The sequence below is a fragment of the Kryptolebias marmoratus genome, linkage group LG13 (assembly GCF_001649575.2).
Source record: "Kryptolebias marmoratus isolate JLee-2015 linkage group LG13, ASM164957v2, whole genome shotgun sequence".
Lineage (NCBI taxonomy): Eukaryota > Metazoa > Chordata > Actinopteri > Cyprinodontiformes > Rivulidae > Kryptolebias > Kryptolebias marmoratus.
The window spans coordinates 14,389,579-14,409,053 of NC_051442.1; the positions used below are offsets into that span (position 1 = coordinate 14,389,579).

A 19,475-nucleotide genomic window follows, 5' to 3' on the forward strand; every position below is an offset into this window, starting at 1 on the left:
GGCACAGGCTGGTTTACTGAAGGTTGCTGAGCAAGAGTGGGGTTTGGAGAAACTCTTCAGCTGAGAACAGGCCCACCACCGGAAACAAGCGAAGAAGATGACTGCACATCTGCAGCCCCCCAAATCAAGGAACTGAAGGGGAAAAAGAACAATAAAGTCTGATTTTTTCCTAACTCGGGAGCATTTGGACCCAACATCACACCTCTCTGTGCTTTGTAACTTTTTACTTTTTACTCCAGATAAATTTGCACATCTGATCCCACTTTGTGCGCATTGGGGTCTTCACAGAGGCTCGTGTGTCGTTTCACTCCCACACGAGCTGAAGTACCCTGTGTTGTGGGGCGATTTCACGAATCCCTGCAGATTTAGTTGCAGTCAGCTGCGTGGTGGCCATAAAAACGACAAACCGTCAGTGATCGCTGCTCGTGCTGTTTTCCCTGACTGGGGAGGACCTCCTCCGCGGCGGAACAAAGGGGACGAGTGCGATGTTAAAAATGATGTGCAGCTCCTAAAACAAGGACATCTGAAGTGGATTAATGTTTGGGATTTTGGGTTGTATGTGTAATTGGAAAACATAAAAAAGTTCCCTTCAGTTTAATTAAATAACTCTTGAGTGCACAACATGAACACCTCAAATGGCACCAAAATGCAGAGTGGCAGTGATGAGTGCTTTCTAAGGTCTCAAAGTGCAAACAACCTGTATCCAGATGAGTGTTTTTTGATTGTTTTCCATCACAGTGATGTCCAATCGCCACATTCATGAAGGTACAAAAACAATACAAAACTTCAGGCACTCCGCTCTAAGATGCATTTGACAGTAAATGGTAAATGGATTATTTTTATGTGGTACTTTTCCAGTCTTGTTGAGCACTCAAAACACTTATACACTTTTACAAGACATACTCAGATTGGCACTCACAAAGCACGTCTTAATTTGCACAGCCTTTTAGGCTCTGCTTTTTTTTCTTTTATTATGCACAGACCAGTGAACTCATCTGAGGTAAAGTAGGGTTCAGTGTTTTGCCCCAGAACATTTTAACATGTGGACTAAGGAAGGGCAAATTAGAAAAAGAAGACATATAGTGACTTGTTTTTTTATTAAAACCATCAAACTCCGGTGCAACCCCAGTTGTGTGCTGAGAAAGACACGTGGAGATAATGCCAAGCTGGTTCGGACCTTGCCCAGATTAGCAAGTTCTGCATCAGACTTTGGGGAATCAGGAGATTCTGATGAGAAATGGGCTAATGGAACAAGACATTCATGGACGAGGGCAGTGAACTCAACACTGTTGGAATGCTACTATATGAGCAAGCCTAGAGAGAGGGGCTTTATGGGAATGATGTGGGAATTATGGAATCTTTGATACCCATCACTGACTCAGAAACAACTTTGGACTCAGTGTCCCAACATTTGCACGGGGAATCTGCTATCAAACCTAGAGACCACAGTGCAGTACGACAAGGGGGAGTCAGGACAGGTCGGGGAGGATATATCATCATCAACCACAAATGAGTATGGGTACCAAACCCCACTGAAAAGCCCTGAGGAACTAAATACAAGAGCGGCTGACCTGAGACTGAAGATTGTGACCAAGTTAAACACCTACGACCTGCACCCCCTGCCAAGGCTAAGTGACAAATTACCCTCTGAAAGTCTGCTAGAAGATACGAATGCAGCACTGCTAAGTATCCTGCCTGACACCATCAATGTGCTGCTAAAAGATCAGGGCTACAAGTCGAAACGAGTATCGTCTCCCATGGAGGAGGAGGCTGAAAGCTAAGATCAAGGCAAAACAGAGAGAGATCAGCCGGCTGTCAGAACAGAAACAGAAAGGTGCGATGAAGAAAGACCCGCGACAACAATACGGCAACTTGTCCATACCTGAGGCTCTGAAGTCTGCCAAACAACACCTCACAGCTCCGGCTACGAGCCTGAGGAGGAAAACTCCGGAGAAGCCAGGAGAATCCACACCTTCCCGGGTGTTCAGGGGAATAACACGAGAACAGATCCACCGAGGAAACTATTAATGATGATGATGATTCAGAGTCTGTCAGCTATCATGTTAGCCAACATTAAGCCTAATCAGCTAAATGTTTCACAAAAAACATCATATTTTTACAGTTAAAAAAAAGAGTAGCAGTGAATACTGACTAACAAGGAGCTGTTTATTTCCATTTGTTTTATTAATGTGCAAAGAGATGTGATATGATGTGATTTCTATAGATAGAGACTGACCGACACTGGATCAGTTCTTGGAAGCAGAAATTAAGTTTGATTTAACAAGAAATGTGGGGACACGTGACTTTCTTTCTGGGGCTTGATAGCAGACTGAACTCATTCAACTCAAAAAGAAAAGAAAAATCAACTTTGTCGCTTCTATTAAGCCCTAAAGGCTGAATATATTTCATTTAGTGAGGCGCTCAGATGTGCAGGTGAAAAGTAAATTATTTAGTTAATTTAGAGTAGAATAAATCCAGCCTTCTCGTCTTTATCTCCTCCCAAGTTAAATCATCCGTATTCATAGAATTGGAGAGTAAGTTTTTTTCTATTTGCTGCTGCTTTTTGTTTTGTTTCTAACTGTAAATTATCATGAAAAGGTTTATATATGACTCAACTTCAGGAATACGTGAGTTAATAATTATCTACCAGCTCTTTCTCTAGTGTTTTATAAGTTCGTTAGAAAATCAAACATAAGATTGTCAGTCCTTGTATTTTTCATTCACCAGAGGATTAAAATTTACTTATTATCACTGTTTAAAAACAGGTTATAAAAACAACATATTTTAATGTTAGCCTCCAAAAACAAAAAATGAAACATGCATAATAAGAAGGAACCTTCAATGTCTGATTTTTTTTTTTTTTTTTTTGGTCGGCTTGAGGATTTGTGAAGCCTACAAAAAAAAAATTACAAAGTAATCGTGGTAGGAGATTTAACCGGGTCAGCTGATCGTAAATCTTTTGTGTCTGTGCTGCAGTGTAAGTTCAACACGCGGGCCGTGGCAAGGTTGTACCTAAAGGATATTTCCATGGCTGAACTACAGACGAGGGGAAATGTAAGAATTTAAGAATAAAACAGGGTTTTTTGAACAGTTTGTAGAGCGCTATTCTGAGTTCAGTTCACAGTTTGTCAAACTGAACACTAAAGGCTCTCTTTGAGGATAAGTTGTAGATATAGAACAAAAAAAAACAGAAAATTGTGTCAACTTGCGAAAACAGTCATAATATCTCCCCTTTGTGAGACAGCAGTAATTTATTTTACATGTGATGCAGATATCAGAATCCAAAATATGAGTTATTTTTCCAACTTCTGCAGCAGCTCTTAGGCCAAAATGTATCCCTCATAAAGGCGAACGCTGCAGAGCTCTGAGGTCAGGGTGAAGCTGAATGACTGACAGCGGGCGGTACGGGATAATGTTATCGAGCTGAAAGTCTGCAGGGCATCCTGGCATCACGCTAAGGTGCTGACTGCCACACAAGCAACGGCGCATCGCCGCACACCCACCGAGCTGCTGCTTGGTGTGTGCACAACACAAACGCCTCCGCTGCATTTTTCATGAGGAATCAAAAAAATAAATATTTCATCCAGGTGTGTAATGTTAATTCAATTATGCATTTGTTCTTTGATTCCCTTTCCTTTGAGGTGATGTGAATACGGAACTGATGAGCCAACAGCAGGGCTTCAATCCGCAGCGGTGAAAACATCAGGTACGCTGCCGGGACAGAGGTGGAGAAAAACAATGCTCACTGGTATCTTCACTTATTCATGAAACACACGGCTGAGAAACAAAGTAAGCAAAAGATCTAAACATCTTTTCATTAGTGGTAATCACAACTTTTAGGAAAACTAATGTCTCACTTTAGAGAACTCACAAGTATTTTTTTTATTCGCAGAGAGAAAAAAAAGGGACAAACTATAGATCCAAGAATATCCGTTTGAGGTTTTCCAAAACTTTTAACGCCCCCAGAGCTGTCCTGATAAAAGCACACGGTTCGAGACCATTTTAAAGGCGATCTGGGTTCTCTGCCAGGTTTTTTTTCTCTCAACACTTTCTCCCGAAATTCCCCCAAAAATACGACTGTGGAAAAATATTATTCTCAGCAGACTGCCGTTTGCCAAAATAAACACAATAACAAACCTCAATAACGACACGCAGCTCAGGCCATTTGCTTCATTTGCATCGTTCAGATTCCTCCAATCCAACCCCCCCCCCAAGAAAAAAAAAAACAACAACTCGCCGCTCTATTTTTGGCTCGTCACTTTGCACTTTTAATGCTCAAAAAGACGGAATTGTCTGGGTTTCAAAATTTAGCATTCAGTTGCCTAGCAACGGCGGTCTTGGAGGCTTGTCAGCCGAAGCCGGATCACGCCGTCTCCATCTTGTTAAGCAGCGGAGAGATGAAAAGAGAGAAAGAGAGTCTGTGGCTGGATGATGCAGCGCAATCCCCGAGATAATATCCCCAAAGGTCCGGGGAAGGGTTTTTAATCACACTACAGATTATACAATCACTGTCAGACGGCCTGCTAAGGAAGAGGGCGGAAATCTGAGGCTGGAGCCGTGCTCACCGCTGTGTCTAAAACTACCTGTCCAGCCTTTTGTTCGCCTCCCTGGCTCCAGTATATTACCACAATGAAGTGTCCGCCCGCACTGAGCTTGTGTCTTTGTAAGAGATGATGAGGGAGATCTGTTGGCAACCAGGAACTCAATAAAGGTTAAGTGTGTTATATAGAAGCAGAATACAAATGGATGCACAAAGCAAATGGAGCAATGATAGAGAGATACACCGAGTCTCATTACTTCTCTTTCAAAAGGTCAGGAAAAAAAACAAAAAAAACAAAACAACACCTCTCATAGTAATATCACAGAGGAGGACGTGAAGCAGCTGTGGGGCGATGGAGGGCCTTTAGCATTTGAAACTGTGAGATCAGCCGTCCCTGATGAGTTCATGCAACTCTATTACAAGCATTAACGCCAAAATCCCATTTCTCCCCTTCCTCTTAACCATACCCCTCTGTTTTACCTTTAAGCCCCTCCTTCCTGCACTCGCACCAGGAAAATCTACAGATTTTGTTTAAACGTTGAGCCTCCTTGCCAAGCAAATGGTTTACTTCTTGGTGTTAAAGTGCCATAACAACCATAATAATGTGTACCTTGGTATATTCTGATGTATGTATTTTAGCGTCATGGCTGGGGTGGAGGAGAAATACTAGCAAAAGCATCCTAAAATCTTATTTGTTTACAGTACTGTCAGCTTTCTATTTACATAGAATTCTGTGGTTATTTGCAAATGCAAACAGCAGCAGCTAGCTGTAGCACTTCTGGCGCAGTCTGGGGGACGTTTTACGGGAATAGCATAAAATTTCTGCAGGAATAACCGTGCAATGCAAAAGTGAAGGCTTGCCACACAGCCGTGAAATCTTTGAGACGGGAGTTGATGCGTCAACAAGCCGATCAAAAATAAACCTGATTTCTCCACATCGTTGTCTTTTAAAGAGCTACGTACAGCAGGTAAAATAAATTGTTCTTTACTTTTCCACGACAAAAGATCCGAACTATCCCTCTGAGGAGGATGAGACAGTTTCTGACTGACAGTGACAGGAGGCGCTTCAGTGACGTACAGTGTGAGGAAGATAAAGAATGCAAATCTCCGCGCATAAATTAATGTCTGGACTTGTAAATGAGCGTAGCGTGGACTGTGAAGTCTTTGTGCGGCACGATTTTGTATACTTTGTCAACATGCAAACGCACCTGCATGCAGATGAGGTCAGGAAAGAAGAATGTTTCACTCGGTCTACTGTGACGCAGATTGACTGTATTTACTGTGTACATATTTTCTCAGGTTTCACGCCTTCGGTAGGCTGTGGGATTGAGGTGAAGAGTGAGCGGAGCAAACCATTTGCAGGGTCTATTTTTAGCACAACTCGATTTGCATAGGTTACAGTAAGAATAAGGCTCCACGACGTGGTGTCAGGCTTCGACAATACCTGTGCAGTTTGCTTATCATTCAGCGTTGTGACTGACAGGCCAATATTAGCACAACCACGGCAGAAATGCAAATGACATGAATACGAAATTAGGTTCTGTTAATAAAGCAACACATTTTACTTTCTGCCCCAGTTTTATTTTATCTGCGCTGCTCACCTCGCCCGACAACAAAGAGACTTTTTTTCCCTTCCATCTACATTTTTAATAATAAAACCATCAGCTGTGATGAACGCAGCTCATGTCAGCCAGCTTCCTAATCAGCCCGAGAACCAGGAGAACAGGGGTCGATGATAGCTGCATGTCTCAGTCATGATTTTATTAGGAGCAATTTAGATCCTGTCTAACTATTCTGAGAGCACAAGAACTTAGGAAGAAAGACAGTAACCGAGCATCCGGTGAAATCGGATCCGCTCAGAGCTTCTTTTCCGATCTTCACTTTGGCAGCTTCCTTTAATTTTCTCCATCTGTCTCCGGGAGCGTTTTACAGCAGAAGCTTCACACTGTTACAAACGAATGTGACGACACATCACCCACCGTCTTTCATGTCAGAGTTTTAAACTAAAATCCATCTTATATTGAGAGGGGACGGAGTTACAGCTGTTTTTTTAGACATTGTGCAGATCATGCGATACTCCAAGATGTGGCAGCCCTCGGAGTACGTGTTGAGGATGACTCTCAGCTACTGCTGCACCAAATTGTAGCTCCATATCTGTAACACTGATTTAAACCCATATTTGTGTAGCCTGAGATCGATTAATTATCGATTATCTTAAATTGAAAAGTTGTCGTTTGTAGATGTGAAACCAATGATGACTTTCTGTAGATTTTTATAAATATATGTCCAGTGGTTTATGAGCTAGTTTGGTAACGGACAAACATGGCTGACACCCTCCGTTGATGCTAAAATTTTAACTAAAAATAATGCGTAATGTGCAATGCTTAAACTATGTGTTGGGGATAATGCTCAGCTACTACCACACCAGATTTTAGCTTAATGACTGTAAAATCAGCTGAGTTATAGACATTTTTGTGTTTCCTGAGCTCAGTTGGCTGTGGCGGCCATCCTGAATTAGGATGGCTCCTAAAGGTTAATTAGTTGTACATGTACCAAACCGTTCAGTGATTCAAGAGATATTTTGCAAAATAGACAAATGAAAACACACACAAAGAGAGAAAAAAAAAATTATGGCCGCCTGACTTTCGGTCGATTAAAAAATCATATTACTGAACAATGAGCGACAATAAGATGAATCCGATTTATACTCTAGTTATATATTTATTTTTCCAAACATATTCCTGTAAATACCAAACTGTGGAGGGGAAAAAAAAACATAGAAACTATAAATAAACAGCCTACAGAGACCGTTTCAAGCCTCTGTCTGCGTCAACACTTTCCCATAGTTTTACTAAAATGGTATGCTTCGTTTTGTTCGTTTCTCGGTGAAAATAAAACCTTTACCACACAATTAGACAAAGAATATTTGGTAAATACATTTTCACACACAGCATCTCTAACCCTTTCCCGGTGAAACAGGTCCCCACAGAATGATACTGCCACCACCATGTTTGAATGTGGAGATTAAGTGAAAATGTCTGCTTTTCTCATGAAACTGCTGGTTCTCTCTGATTAAGGCCTCTCATCAGCAATGAATCACTTTAGATGAGCAGTCAGACATGCTGGTAGCTCTAAATTTAGAATATTTTACATTGGGAGACGATAACGCACCTTTTGGACACTTAAAAGCAAAAATTCAGTTTTTATTTTAAGGCTTGGTTCTATAAAAAAGTTTGAAACAATCAATATATGACCTCCGTAGGGAGAATTTTAGATTAGTTAGGATTCAAAGATCTATCTACAGCAGGCAAGATGTTCATTGTTCAGGAAGCCCACTTTAAAAGATCTGAACCCTCCCTTTTAGGAATGCAGCCATTTTCATTTCATCTTCAGGGAATCTGGGACTCTTCTCTCAACCTCTTGTTCTCACATATTTATTTAAATGTGAGACCTTATATAGACATGTTATTCGATTTAAACTATGTCCACTGAAGCCTGTTATTACACACAACTTGTGTACTGCAGTGAAGTCACAAAAACATGAAACGCTGACAGACGTCAGAAACACAGAGGCTCAACTACAACTATCGAAACGTAATTTCAACTTTATTTCTAATGAATTAACAGAACGCTCAAAATCCAGTTTTTGCTTTGTTGTTTATGAGTATTTGGTGTAAATTAAAGAGGAAAAGCAATTCCTGATGAGTGTCAGATTTTAAACCCGTCAGAACAGACCTATGACGGATGATACGGCGTGATCCACGTCACCCGTTCGTGATCAGATGGCGCTGCAGGCGGTCTGCAGAGGTTCGCAGGTGCGTTCTCGGGGGAACAGATGACACCTACCCAGGAGGAGGAGCGCGGCTCACCTGCTCGAGGCTCGTCCAGGCTCTGGTTGTCGGACTTCTCCTGCATCAACCTGCGCGTCCATCGCAGCAGACCTCCGTTTACGCCTGGCTGGAGCCCAGCGGACTCCGTCTCTGTCACACAAAACAAGGACCAGAGAGGAAAGACACATTTCAGTTTTAAACTTATTATTTTATCAGTTCTTTTGACAATTTGTTTTTTTCCCTCTCAATTACATAAAAGGAAAAAGTTAAAACAATCACATAGAAAATATTCAGAGTGTAATAAAATGTCTGTCACTAGGTTTTAAAACTTGAAATGTTGATTCAGATGTTTTGCTCTGGGGTTCTGTGGATCGGTTATGAACAATTATTATCTCACCTGTTGTGGAAAGCAATCTGAACTCCTCAGTTTGGAGAAAAAGAGATTAATTCAGACTGGACTGAGAAGCTAACAGCTGGTGCCAGCAGTACATCGCTGTCGATGTGAAACAACTCCAATAATTACCTCGCATTTCCTGCACACTTCATTTAGCAAACTTTTACACCACTGTCAGACACAAGGGCAAACAGCAGCAGCAGCTAGCTGTAGGACATCTGGTGCAGCCTGGAGCACTTCCTGCAGGGATATTAAAATATTTCTGCTGGAAGAACCAGGTGATGAAAAACTGACAGTGGTGTGAAGCATTTGTTCCCAAACCTTTCAGGTTTGACTTGATTATAGCCTAAGTATATGAACATTATTAATAAATCGCTTATTAAAGAGCCTTATCAACCATTATATTATATCCATTTATGGTTTCTATATTTATCTTTTTTTGAGTTGAGGATAAATACACTATGGGTAATTATTCCATGTTAATCTGACTTCTGTAGATTGACATGGATCAATTTTAGACTGTTCAAAGAGCTGTCTACAAGAGGTAAGATATTAATTGTTCATTACGTTGTTCCACTTCAAAAGATAAAGTGATGCAAAATGTTTTTTGTAAAGCCTAAAATTATTCACTGTATGGCATTAGTCTCACAATATTCATGATTCATAATATGTATGGAAGACCTTTTTTACAATTTCTGTTTGACCAAAATGTGAAATGAGAAACAAACTTGTTTTATTTTAATTGAACTTTGAACCTCTGACCTAAATCCACGAGCAAACTGAGAAAAGTATCTGCAGGTTTTTATTTGGCCAATATTGGACACTTAAAAAAAAACTGAAATTGGCGATGCCTGGACATTGGCATATCATTACCTATAATTATACTATTAGTTTCAGCTTTTACCTTTATTTTAAGCTGAAAAAACTCCCATCGGATGAATCTATGTCACCATCTCAGTTATGGAAATAAAACTACAGAAACTACCTCTGACCGACATCTTTCCACCAGGCCTGTGAAGACAGAGTTGTATTTATTCGCGGTGTAGTATCATGACGAGGCTGCTTGGTGTCTGTCTGATGCATTTCGTGATTGTCAGGCGCTGTGGCGTCTCTTTGTACCTCACAGCTCAATGAGCCTGTTTCATGAGGCCAGCGGTCATGGCCGAGGAGAGACGTGAGGGCTTTCATGTCGACGCATCAAGAGGAGCTTGACACGCATGAAAATTCAAACAGGTCCCTGCCGCAGAAGGCGCCGCGGCATTTTCACACTTCTAACTGGGGCAAGTCACCTAGACAAACATCTCGCCTCATTAGCAGAAAGGAGGACAAAGAATCGGATGCGGGCTCAATATTTTTGTTTGTAGATTCTGATTTTAATCAAGTCAAGATGAGCCAAATTAAAATAAAAACGATGACTTGTGCGGTGGATATTAGATGAATTATACAATCAAATGATCAAAAACAAACTCTGTCTGGTTCTGGCTTCGGATATACTGAGGAGATGATCTGTTTTTTAAGTAGTTGGCTTAGAAATGAAAGCTATTAAGAGACGCCCAACTGGGACCATACTGTCAGACTTTCCTTTATGATAAATACCCATTAAAGGCAGCCGCCGGCCTAAAAAAAGCAACAGGAACATAATGTATGAGAAAAAACTCAGAGGAAGAACAAAACACAGTGGGATTGTACTAAACTCAGACAGAGAGAGGGGGTTAAACCATACTTTAGCAATTTATCACAAAACTTCAAGGAATAATTCCTGAAGAACTTCTTTAAAGTCACTCCTTTACAAGGCCACATGTCTTGGATTATACGTTTGTTTGTGCAAGTGGTGAGGTTAAACACTAAACAGGGTTTTCCTCTGGAGACAGTTCAACGACGGCGGTAAAGTGCGTCTTATCTCGGGATCATTTACTGGATGACAGTGTTTATTGCTTCTGCTGTGCCAAAATATCCCCTTTAGTCTCGTTTTGCTTCCAAACGAGCAAACTTTTAAAACTAGAAACAGAAGGAAAAAGCAGCCTGAAGCTGTAAAATTTGACAAAATGACCACAAACGTTGCACGCTTTGTCTCCACCTGACACTGACCTTTGACCTGGAAGTGTAACTTTAGTGCTAAATGGTGTCAGATAACCTTATTGTCATAGTGACTGGTGGTGGAGATAAAACTCGGGCTCTAAAAAGGTAAATACGAGACAGGGTTACAGGACAATGAGTGATTAAACCAGAACTGTCTTTGTTTGTGTGGAAATAGCTTAATCCTGCTGCCAGGTTCTGGACATAAATACAACGGCTGACTGCAGACTGTATGTGTAAAAAGTGCAATAACAAACTGTAAACCATTAATAGAGCTGTGCAGATGGTACAACGTAGCGTGCCATTTATAGATCGACTCAGTTTTAGTCAGAAAGAGGTCAGAAATCCAATAAATCAGATTTACTGTAGCAAGACTGAATGGTGGAACTGCTGAAAATGATTAAATATTGTAATCTAACTTCTTATTTATTTATTTACAAAACTTTCATTAGACAAAACTATACTGGAGATGAAAATTAATGACTAATCATACGAATCACTGACACAACCGATGAGCAGATAAGTGTACAACATGTAACTTCTGAAAGGGGTTTAAAAAGCAGCATGCATCTGGGACATTAAAGTCCAAATCAACTCTTCTTCCTTTAAATAAACAACCCGCTGCTGCTTCTTCCTCAGCAGAAACAAAACACTGATGGCAGTCAGTCACAAATCGACCAGCGTCTTCAAGTCAAATCCTAAACAGGTTTAATGCCTGCAGCTGATGGTAAAAAGCATCTACAACAGGTAAGATATTAGCTCTTCCTAACTCTCCTGCAGAACCCATCTCGGACACCCTTTTGAGTCAAACTCTTTCACGGAGATCAATTAAAATGTTACATTCCAACAAGGCAGAAAATGAGCAGAAACTCTCTGAAACATAAGTAAAGTAAACCGTGACATCAAGCACCATAAAGCATCAAATCAGGCTGTCACACCTGTGTGCGCCTCAGCACAAAACTAAATGATCAGGGACCAAAAACAACTTGAAGAGTCGACCACGTTGTCTGATGTTTGCCACCAAAGCGTCCAGTCCCAGCGGTGAAAGAGTTCGCGGTTTGACGTCTAACAGTCGTGTTCATACACTTCAGGGCTCCTGACAGAGGAGTTTGCATATTTTCCAGGTTTTAGTTCAAACACATACGAGTTAGGTTAGTTGGTGACTTGAAATTGATGTTAGGTGTGTGTGTGTGGTTGTCTTCAAGTGCTCCTGCGGAGGGCTGGGGACCCATTCAGGGTTTGCCCGCTGACAGCTGGAGACAGGAACCAGCCCCCCCTCCCAACAACGAGGAATATGGATGAATGAATGAATGAATGTAGTAAAAAGTCTGTGGTAAAATTTATAATCAGTTCAAAAAAGGTTAAGGCCATTCAACTTTATAGGAAATCCATTTTATAATCTGTGCTGTTGTCTGAATTATTTTCTCACCATTCATCAAACGCGAGTTTAGACAATATTGGACAAAGATATCCATAAATGGCTGTAAAAGACACGCTCAGGATGCAGCGGTGCGTGTAATATTTGCCAGGAGTATCCTGGCTGTCACCGGTACAAACAGCAGACCTCGGGGCTTTTGCCAGATGATTTCAGAAGGCTGAAGCCGAGCAGCCTCGGCCCGTGTTCAGAAAGCCTCTTCAGGTTGATGGCACACTTGTGATTTAAAGGTGAAGCATAAATATTAATGACGGGGGGGGGCTCATTTAGCAGGACACTCCAGCCAAAGCAGGATGGAGCCCAAATGTAAATCAAACACTCCTCGCCGGCTGAAAAGTTCACCTATTCAAATCTTTGCACTCCACTCGGAGCTGAGGAGGAAAATGGCGCTGAAGCATCCGTTTGCCGAGTGTGTGTGAGTGAGAGAGACGGTGTGTGACCGCATCGGCAAACGGCGACGAGGGGATGATGATGATAATGATGATGATGAGACAAAGGGGTTGAAGGGCGATGGCTTTAGGTGCACCTCTGCTGGAACCATCAAACTTATTTTACTGCACAAAACACAGGTCCATGTAGACAATAAAGTATTTATACATAAACTCTAAGTTTTAGGCCCATGTCAAAATGTTTTAAAAAAAAGAACTCTTACAAAGTAAATCGATATTTGGTGAGAGCCATTTCTGCTCCTTCTTCCAGGAGAAAAGTTGGACACAAGCTACAAAACTTACTACACAAGTCATTAAGTTTTATATATAAGGCTGCATTTGTTACATTCTGAAATTAAAGAGCTATAATTAACTGCTGACATGACTTTTACTTGTTAGCACCGACCTGCAGAATGAAAAATACTTGTTGTATTTTAATCAAATCATGTAAGTTTACTCTATATTTATGGGAAATCAATAAGTTTCTCACTTTGAATTAATGAAGAGTGAACAAAAATTAAGATATTTTTTTAAATATTTATTTGTGACTTAATGAATTTCCTCTAATAAATGCAAAAACCTTCATTTACTTTAAATTAATTAAAGGCAAATCTAGACTTATTTCTCATTATTATCTGAAGGACTCGTCCTATTATTACAGATGGCTTTATTTTAATGACTTGTCAAACAGTAATCAGGGTTATGTTTTGCAGCACTGCACTTCGTTTCGGTTCTCAGCAGCTTGCATCAAATCTGTCAAAAATGTTTAGTTCTTTTGGTGGATTTCAGAGGAAGCAAACAGGTTGTTTTTGTTTTGTCCTGTTGTGGCGTCTCAGGCATACCATATAGAGAAGATGGCTGCCTACACAAGCTCTACAAAAAGGATATCTCAAAATGAGAATCCTAACTGCATGATTTACTTTATTGAATCAAGACTGAATCTAGCATCAGAGTAAGCAGGTTAACGAACCACTGCTGCAAACGGATCACTCTGTTTGGCTTCTTGCATCATTTTGTCAGACATCTTGTTCATAAATTGTGTAAATCTGCACAGAGAAACTACTAAAACTAGTCCTCCTTAATGTGGTTACAAATATAAATATCATTCATGTCCATGTTTGTTTTGGACAAAGTTAGAAAGAGCCACACGTGGCCTCAGAGCTGTAAAATGTTAAATAGTTTGCACTTGTATATCACTTTATCTCGTCCAAGGACCCAAAGTGCTTCACACAGCAATCAGCCATTCATCCATTCATCCATACACTGATGGCAGTAAGCTACACTGTAGCCACAGCTGCCCTGGGGCGGCTGACAGAAGTGAGGCTGCCATTAAACGCCCTCTGACCCCTACCAGTAGGCGAGGCAGGTGAAGTGTCTTGCCCAAGGATACAACGGCTGAGACGGACTGAGCGGGGCTTGAACCGGCAACCCTCAAGTTACATGATGAACCCCTACTTCCTGAGCCACTGCCGCCCCTGTAAATCGCAGACCCTGGTCCTTAAAATACACTTGCACATGAGTCTGGGATTTTGTTAGATTTTATTTTCGACAGCTGTTTAATTAACCAGTTGATTGAGTCGTGTAAAAAGCTTAAAACCGGCCGAGGACCAGTCGCACTCGGCTACCAAGAGGAGGTCATGGAAGACAGTTTCATGTCAGCGGTCGAACACAGGGACAAGGCCGAGCACAGCAACAAGACACGAGGAGGCTCAACCGTACCAACAAGTCTCTGCCAGGCCAAGATCTCAAAGCAGACAGGTTTCAAAAAAAGTGCTGCTCAAACGTTTTGACGAGACACGAAGAAACGGGAAACACCGAGGACCAAAACCGCAAGTGGTCAGCCGAGAAAACTTAGTGCAGCAAATAAAAAAAAAACCCACGTCCCGCTCACTTCCCTTTAAAAATCACGTGACCAGCAGAGCTCAGAACTAGCAGGAACCTTTGGGACACAGGTACAGAAAGCCAGGCCTCTGGGCCAAGAGCTCAGAAACATCTGAGGTGCAGAGAAATGCCAGCAGGTTTTATGAGTCAACATTAGAAACAGGGCTGGAGGTCAGGAAGGTTTGAATGCAACAGTGAAGCACGGTGGAGGCTCCCTGCAGGTTTAAGGCTGCACCTCTGCACATGGAGTTCTGTTCTTCGGCCAGGATTAAAGGTGTTCTCGTTCTCATCTACCATAAAGCAGGTGTCTGACAGCAACCTCCAAACAAGCCGTCTTGTAAGCGACGGCACGAGCTGCGCAGAACTCTGATCTTGCCGTCACCGGGTGCGTCTGGGATGACAGGACGAGACGAGGACTCAAACCAGCCCACGTCCACAGGAGGATCTGCGGTTTGTTCTTGAGTTCCTTCAAAAACATGGGTCCGTGGGTGTAGAATGTGTTGTTTTGATTTCTCTTCATTGATTTTGCATTGTTCAATTATAAACTTATCACAGCATTTCTCACCACCTATGTAAGACTTATTTGCATGCTCCCTTTCCCTAAACGATGCACTGAGCTCCCCGTCTGAGGAGTATTTTACCCCGAGGGTGGCGGAGAGACCAGACCACGGGTTGTGTCAATCAGAGATGTTGGCAGTGAAAGCGTGTAACGCTCGCCACATCGCAACTCGTCTGTTTAATGGGCGCGCCCAGGGCCGTACAGCGTGTCCTCTAAAGGCGAAAGCCCACCCGCCAAGGTCGCCCACGGTGATTGGATTTACACGTGCCACAGTTTGTGCCCGCTTTGCACGCTCAACAATCTGTCACTTCCCTGCAGGGTGGACCGAGTCCATCATCCCCAGAAGCGCAGGGGCAGGGAGACGGTTCTGCAGCCGTGTCAGGAAACGCCGAAACACCCATCACCATGTGGTACTTCGCAGCTGGGCGTGCAGCTTATTTTGCTAGGTCTAAGCTCGTTCTGGAGGAATGGAAGGCAGTTTTAATTCAACCATGAGGCAGGGTGACAGATGAGGCTGGGAACTGAAGTGTGGGGGGGTTGCAGCCTATATAAAGGAAATATTAGCACCAAAATGAACAGAAAGCATGACTCAAACTAAAGAATGCACCTTTTTGCTATGAGAAATGTTAATTTTACATAATGTTACTGTCTATTTTTCATTTTCTTTACATTATTTTACATGTGAACATCAATATATGAAAACATTTATTATAACAAAAAGCTATAAACAGTGCAATGTTCTGATTGACCCTGAGATTACATAGAAATTGTTGCACATATGGCAGAATAAAGTACATTTTTTCCATGCAACAGTCACTTTTCTTGGTATCATTGCTGCAGGGTTGTTAATTAGAGCGACGCAGGCGCGCAGCCGCGTCTGATTGAAGGTCTCACCTGGAGCCTGGATGACCTGGGAGAGCCAAATGACGGCGACCAGCCCGACTCCGCAGCAGCAGAACCGCTGGAAGGGTCGCCGGTGCCTCGCTGCCGCCGCTTTCATTCCTCCGCCGGCTCCATGTCCACGAAAAACATCTGTTGCTCTCTTTGCCGACACTTGTTTCACACTTGGACTAAAAAACAGCCCCGAACAAGAAGCCACCACCACCACCTCCTCCTCCTTCTTCGTCTTCTTCTTCTTCTCCTCCTCCAGGAGCAGCAGCGACTTCTTCTTCTTCTCCACAAGTTGTGTTAAAAAAAGAAGAAAAATCCCCGCTACGATAAACCCGGTTTTACCCCGTTTCCTCGGGAGTCAGAGCAGGCGGTGCCGTTTTGGGGAAACTACTCGGACCGTCCTGGTCGCGCATGGGGAATGGAGGCGGATAAAAAAAGGGTCCCTGCGCTCATGTGTGGAGTCGGAAAGGTCGAGAGCGGATCCCACAGTGAGGTGCAGCAACAGGAGGCGGTGTGTTCCGAGCACCGTGTTCCTGCACTCACGGTGCAGTTCCCACCTGCGGCCACCAGAGGGCGGCAAACCCGGGGCGCGCTCTTTAAACCCCGAGGCCAGGGAGGTAGAAGGAGAAAAACAGGAAACAAGTGCTTCACCTGCTTTAACACACATTTAGAGATAATCCCAGTGAGATGAAAACGTCCTGTGCTTGATGGTTTTTTTTTGTTTGTTTGTTTGTTTTTTATGCCAGTCAGTATATTTCAAAATGTGTGACAGAGGACCTGAGAACTTCATTGGAAGTTGTTGAACTTCCAATGATTTTATTGGATTTCACAATAAAAAAAATACAGTGAGAGAGAAAACATAAAATAATAAACTGACATGAAGTATTGCAGAAAAAACCCAGAATTAAACCATAATTTTTTGGAGGAATGCATGTCACCTTGCATGCCGAAGTTCTAAACAAATATCTTTCGTGATCTGTTAACGCTCGGAGTATGGGTTGATGTTGAGTTTCACAATACACCCACATCATAATTAGCCATTTTTCTGTTGGCTGTAATAGATTAGCTTTGACAGCCATCTTGAATGGGGTTTACTCCAAGAGGTAATCAGTTGTAAATGTGCATCAGATGATTACTTTCTGAGAGTTTCATTGAAACCCGGTCAGCAGTTTGTGAGCTCTTTTTGCCAGTGCTACAAACAAATGAATATACAAGCACACACATACACAGAGACACAGTCAAAAAGACTATCACCCTTTAGCCTTGGGCGGCAGGCAATTAAAAAACAAACAAACAGATAAACATATGCATGGCTTAATGTTTTGGGGAGGAAACACTTCTTGTCATGTAGAGACCTTCCAGACACGAGGAGACGATTAGGAAACATAGCTGCAGTCATGTCTGCTCATGATCCAGCCAGTTCTTTACAGAGTACACAGAAGGACACAAAACTGTTTGTGTTAACTGAGCAACAGAAGTCGTCTGGGTAATGTCATCCAGGGAAAAATAAAAAGAGGCTAATTTTTCATTGCAGGAAAATAAAAAAGCCTCCTGCGGCTTCAGTAATCCTGCAGTGTCCTGGTGTTTGTCACGTTTAATGTTTAACCTTAGTTTATGGCACGAGGGCTTGTCTCTTTGATTTATCACTGACTAACATGACGTATGAGGTGCTTCAGTCAATAATGGAACACGTGCTTTAAAAAACTGTTGCTTTTTTTTCGTAAAAACGTATACATCTAATGTATTTATTGATTTTTTTTTTCTCAAAGAGCATTGAAATGAAGCACAAGGTTTCCCCCAAACAGAAAATTCTAAGTTTCTTGTTGACTTAGCTGGTAGCTTAGCTAAATAAACTTTTCTATACATCAGAAGACTTTTTGGATATGAACAGTTTGTATGCAGCCCTAATTCTAAAAAAAAGTTGGGACTTTGTTTAAGATAAAATTCAAATAAAATAAAAACATAATGCAATGATTTGCAAATATCATAAACCCATATTTGATTTTTTATGGATCTTGGTAAACAGATCAAATGTTTAAACAAAAAAAGTACAATTTTAGAAAGAAATTGGGAAACTTTGAACTTGATGGCAGCAACACATCTCAAGAAAGTTGTTTCCCGCTGTGAAGCATCTCCTCTTCTTTTACCAACAGTCTGAGAAGAGCAGCTGCTGGAGGTTTAGGAGGGAAATGTCCCATTCTGGTCTGATGGAGGACTCAAGCTGTTCTACAGTCCTGGGTCTGCTTAGATGGAATTTTTGTTTAACAATGCACCAAATGTTTTCAGCTAACGAGAGGTCAAATTTCAAATTTTTATTTAACTGACCACAGAACCGTTTTCCACTTTGTCTCAGTCCATTTTAAATGACCTTGCAGCATTTCTGGATGGTGTTCACATCTGGCTTCTTATTTGTATGATAGAGCTTTAATCTTCATCTATAGATGGCATGGTGAGCTGTGTTTACAGATGATGATCCATGGAAGTGTTCCTGAGTCCATGCAGTGATGTCCAGAACAGAATCAGAGCTGATTTTAATGCAGGGACACCTGAAGATCACAGGATCCAATATTGACTTTCAGCCTTTCAGATTTCTCCAGATTCTTGAAATCTTTTGATGATGTTATGAACTGTAGATGATGAGATATTCAGTCTTCCCAAATTTCCATTGACGAACTTTATTTTATCATTGAACCACTATTTTTAGACAGTTTCGCAGACTGATGAACCTCTGCCCATCTTTATTTCTGAGAGATTCAGCCTCTCTAAAATGCTCTTTTCATACCCCAAATAACATTCTATTGTGAATAAAATATGGGTTTATGAGATTTTCAAATTGGAGGTTGTATGTTTGCATCTGTAGAAGTGTGATGAACCTTTGTAATCTGGCACACATATCCTAAGTTTTATTTATGGCAGGAATACAGCGGTGGTGATGATGCAGGCCAACATTAGTCTGGCCATTAAGGATTCAAAACACAACCCGGTGACCCGGGAGTCTAAATACACACTCACACACCGACACATTACCTCTGTATTTACAGAACACAGATGAGTCAAACTGGCGCTAAGCACCCGGGTTGTATGTGTGTGTGTGTGAGGCCTTCTGCGCTCCAGCCCCAAATAAAGACATAGACAGGCATGCTGTTGTTATCAACTGTCCCCCTTGGTGTCAGGGCCGGGAAGATGAGTGTTTTTCTGCGTCCGATGTTTAGGAAAGCCTTCCAGCGGACACAGTCCTGGGAAGTGTTTGTGTGATCGTGGAACGAGCTTTGGAAAATCACAGTGTCTTATCACGTGCTGCATCATTTCAGTCAGGATTTCAAGGTTTTTCATAAAGTTTCGTGTTCTTCTTCCTCTCATTTAGTTTTGTTGTTTATGTTACACTGCAGGCTGGTTATATTCTCATGTCGTGGCGCTCGGAGATGGTTCAGGTGGTACACT

At 41.9% G+C, this 19,475-nt stretch overlaps 1 protein-coding gene across 1 annotated transcript in view; it reads right to left on the bottom strand.

The window, feature by feature from the left end:
• LOC108245205 (sodium/potassium/calcium exchanger 3) overlaps positions 1–16,823 on the bottom strand; it is a 23,789-nt gene extending 6,966 nt beyond the window's left edge. Inside the window, exons 1-2 of the mRNA XM_017431919.3 lie at positions 16,038–16,823; positions 8,410–8,520 (exon numbers count right to left, since the gene is read on the bottom strand). Coding sequence (XP_017287408.1) covers positions 8,410–8,520; positions 16,038–16,143 — 217 coding nt within the window. The 5' untranslated portion in view covers positions 16,144–16,823. The remainder of the gene's footprint in view (positions 1–8,409; positions 8,521–16,037) is intronic.
• Positions 16,824–19,475: the final 2,652 nt, after the last annotated feature.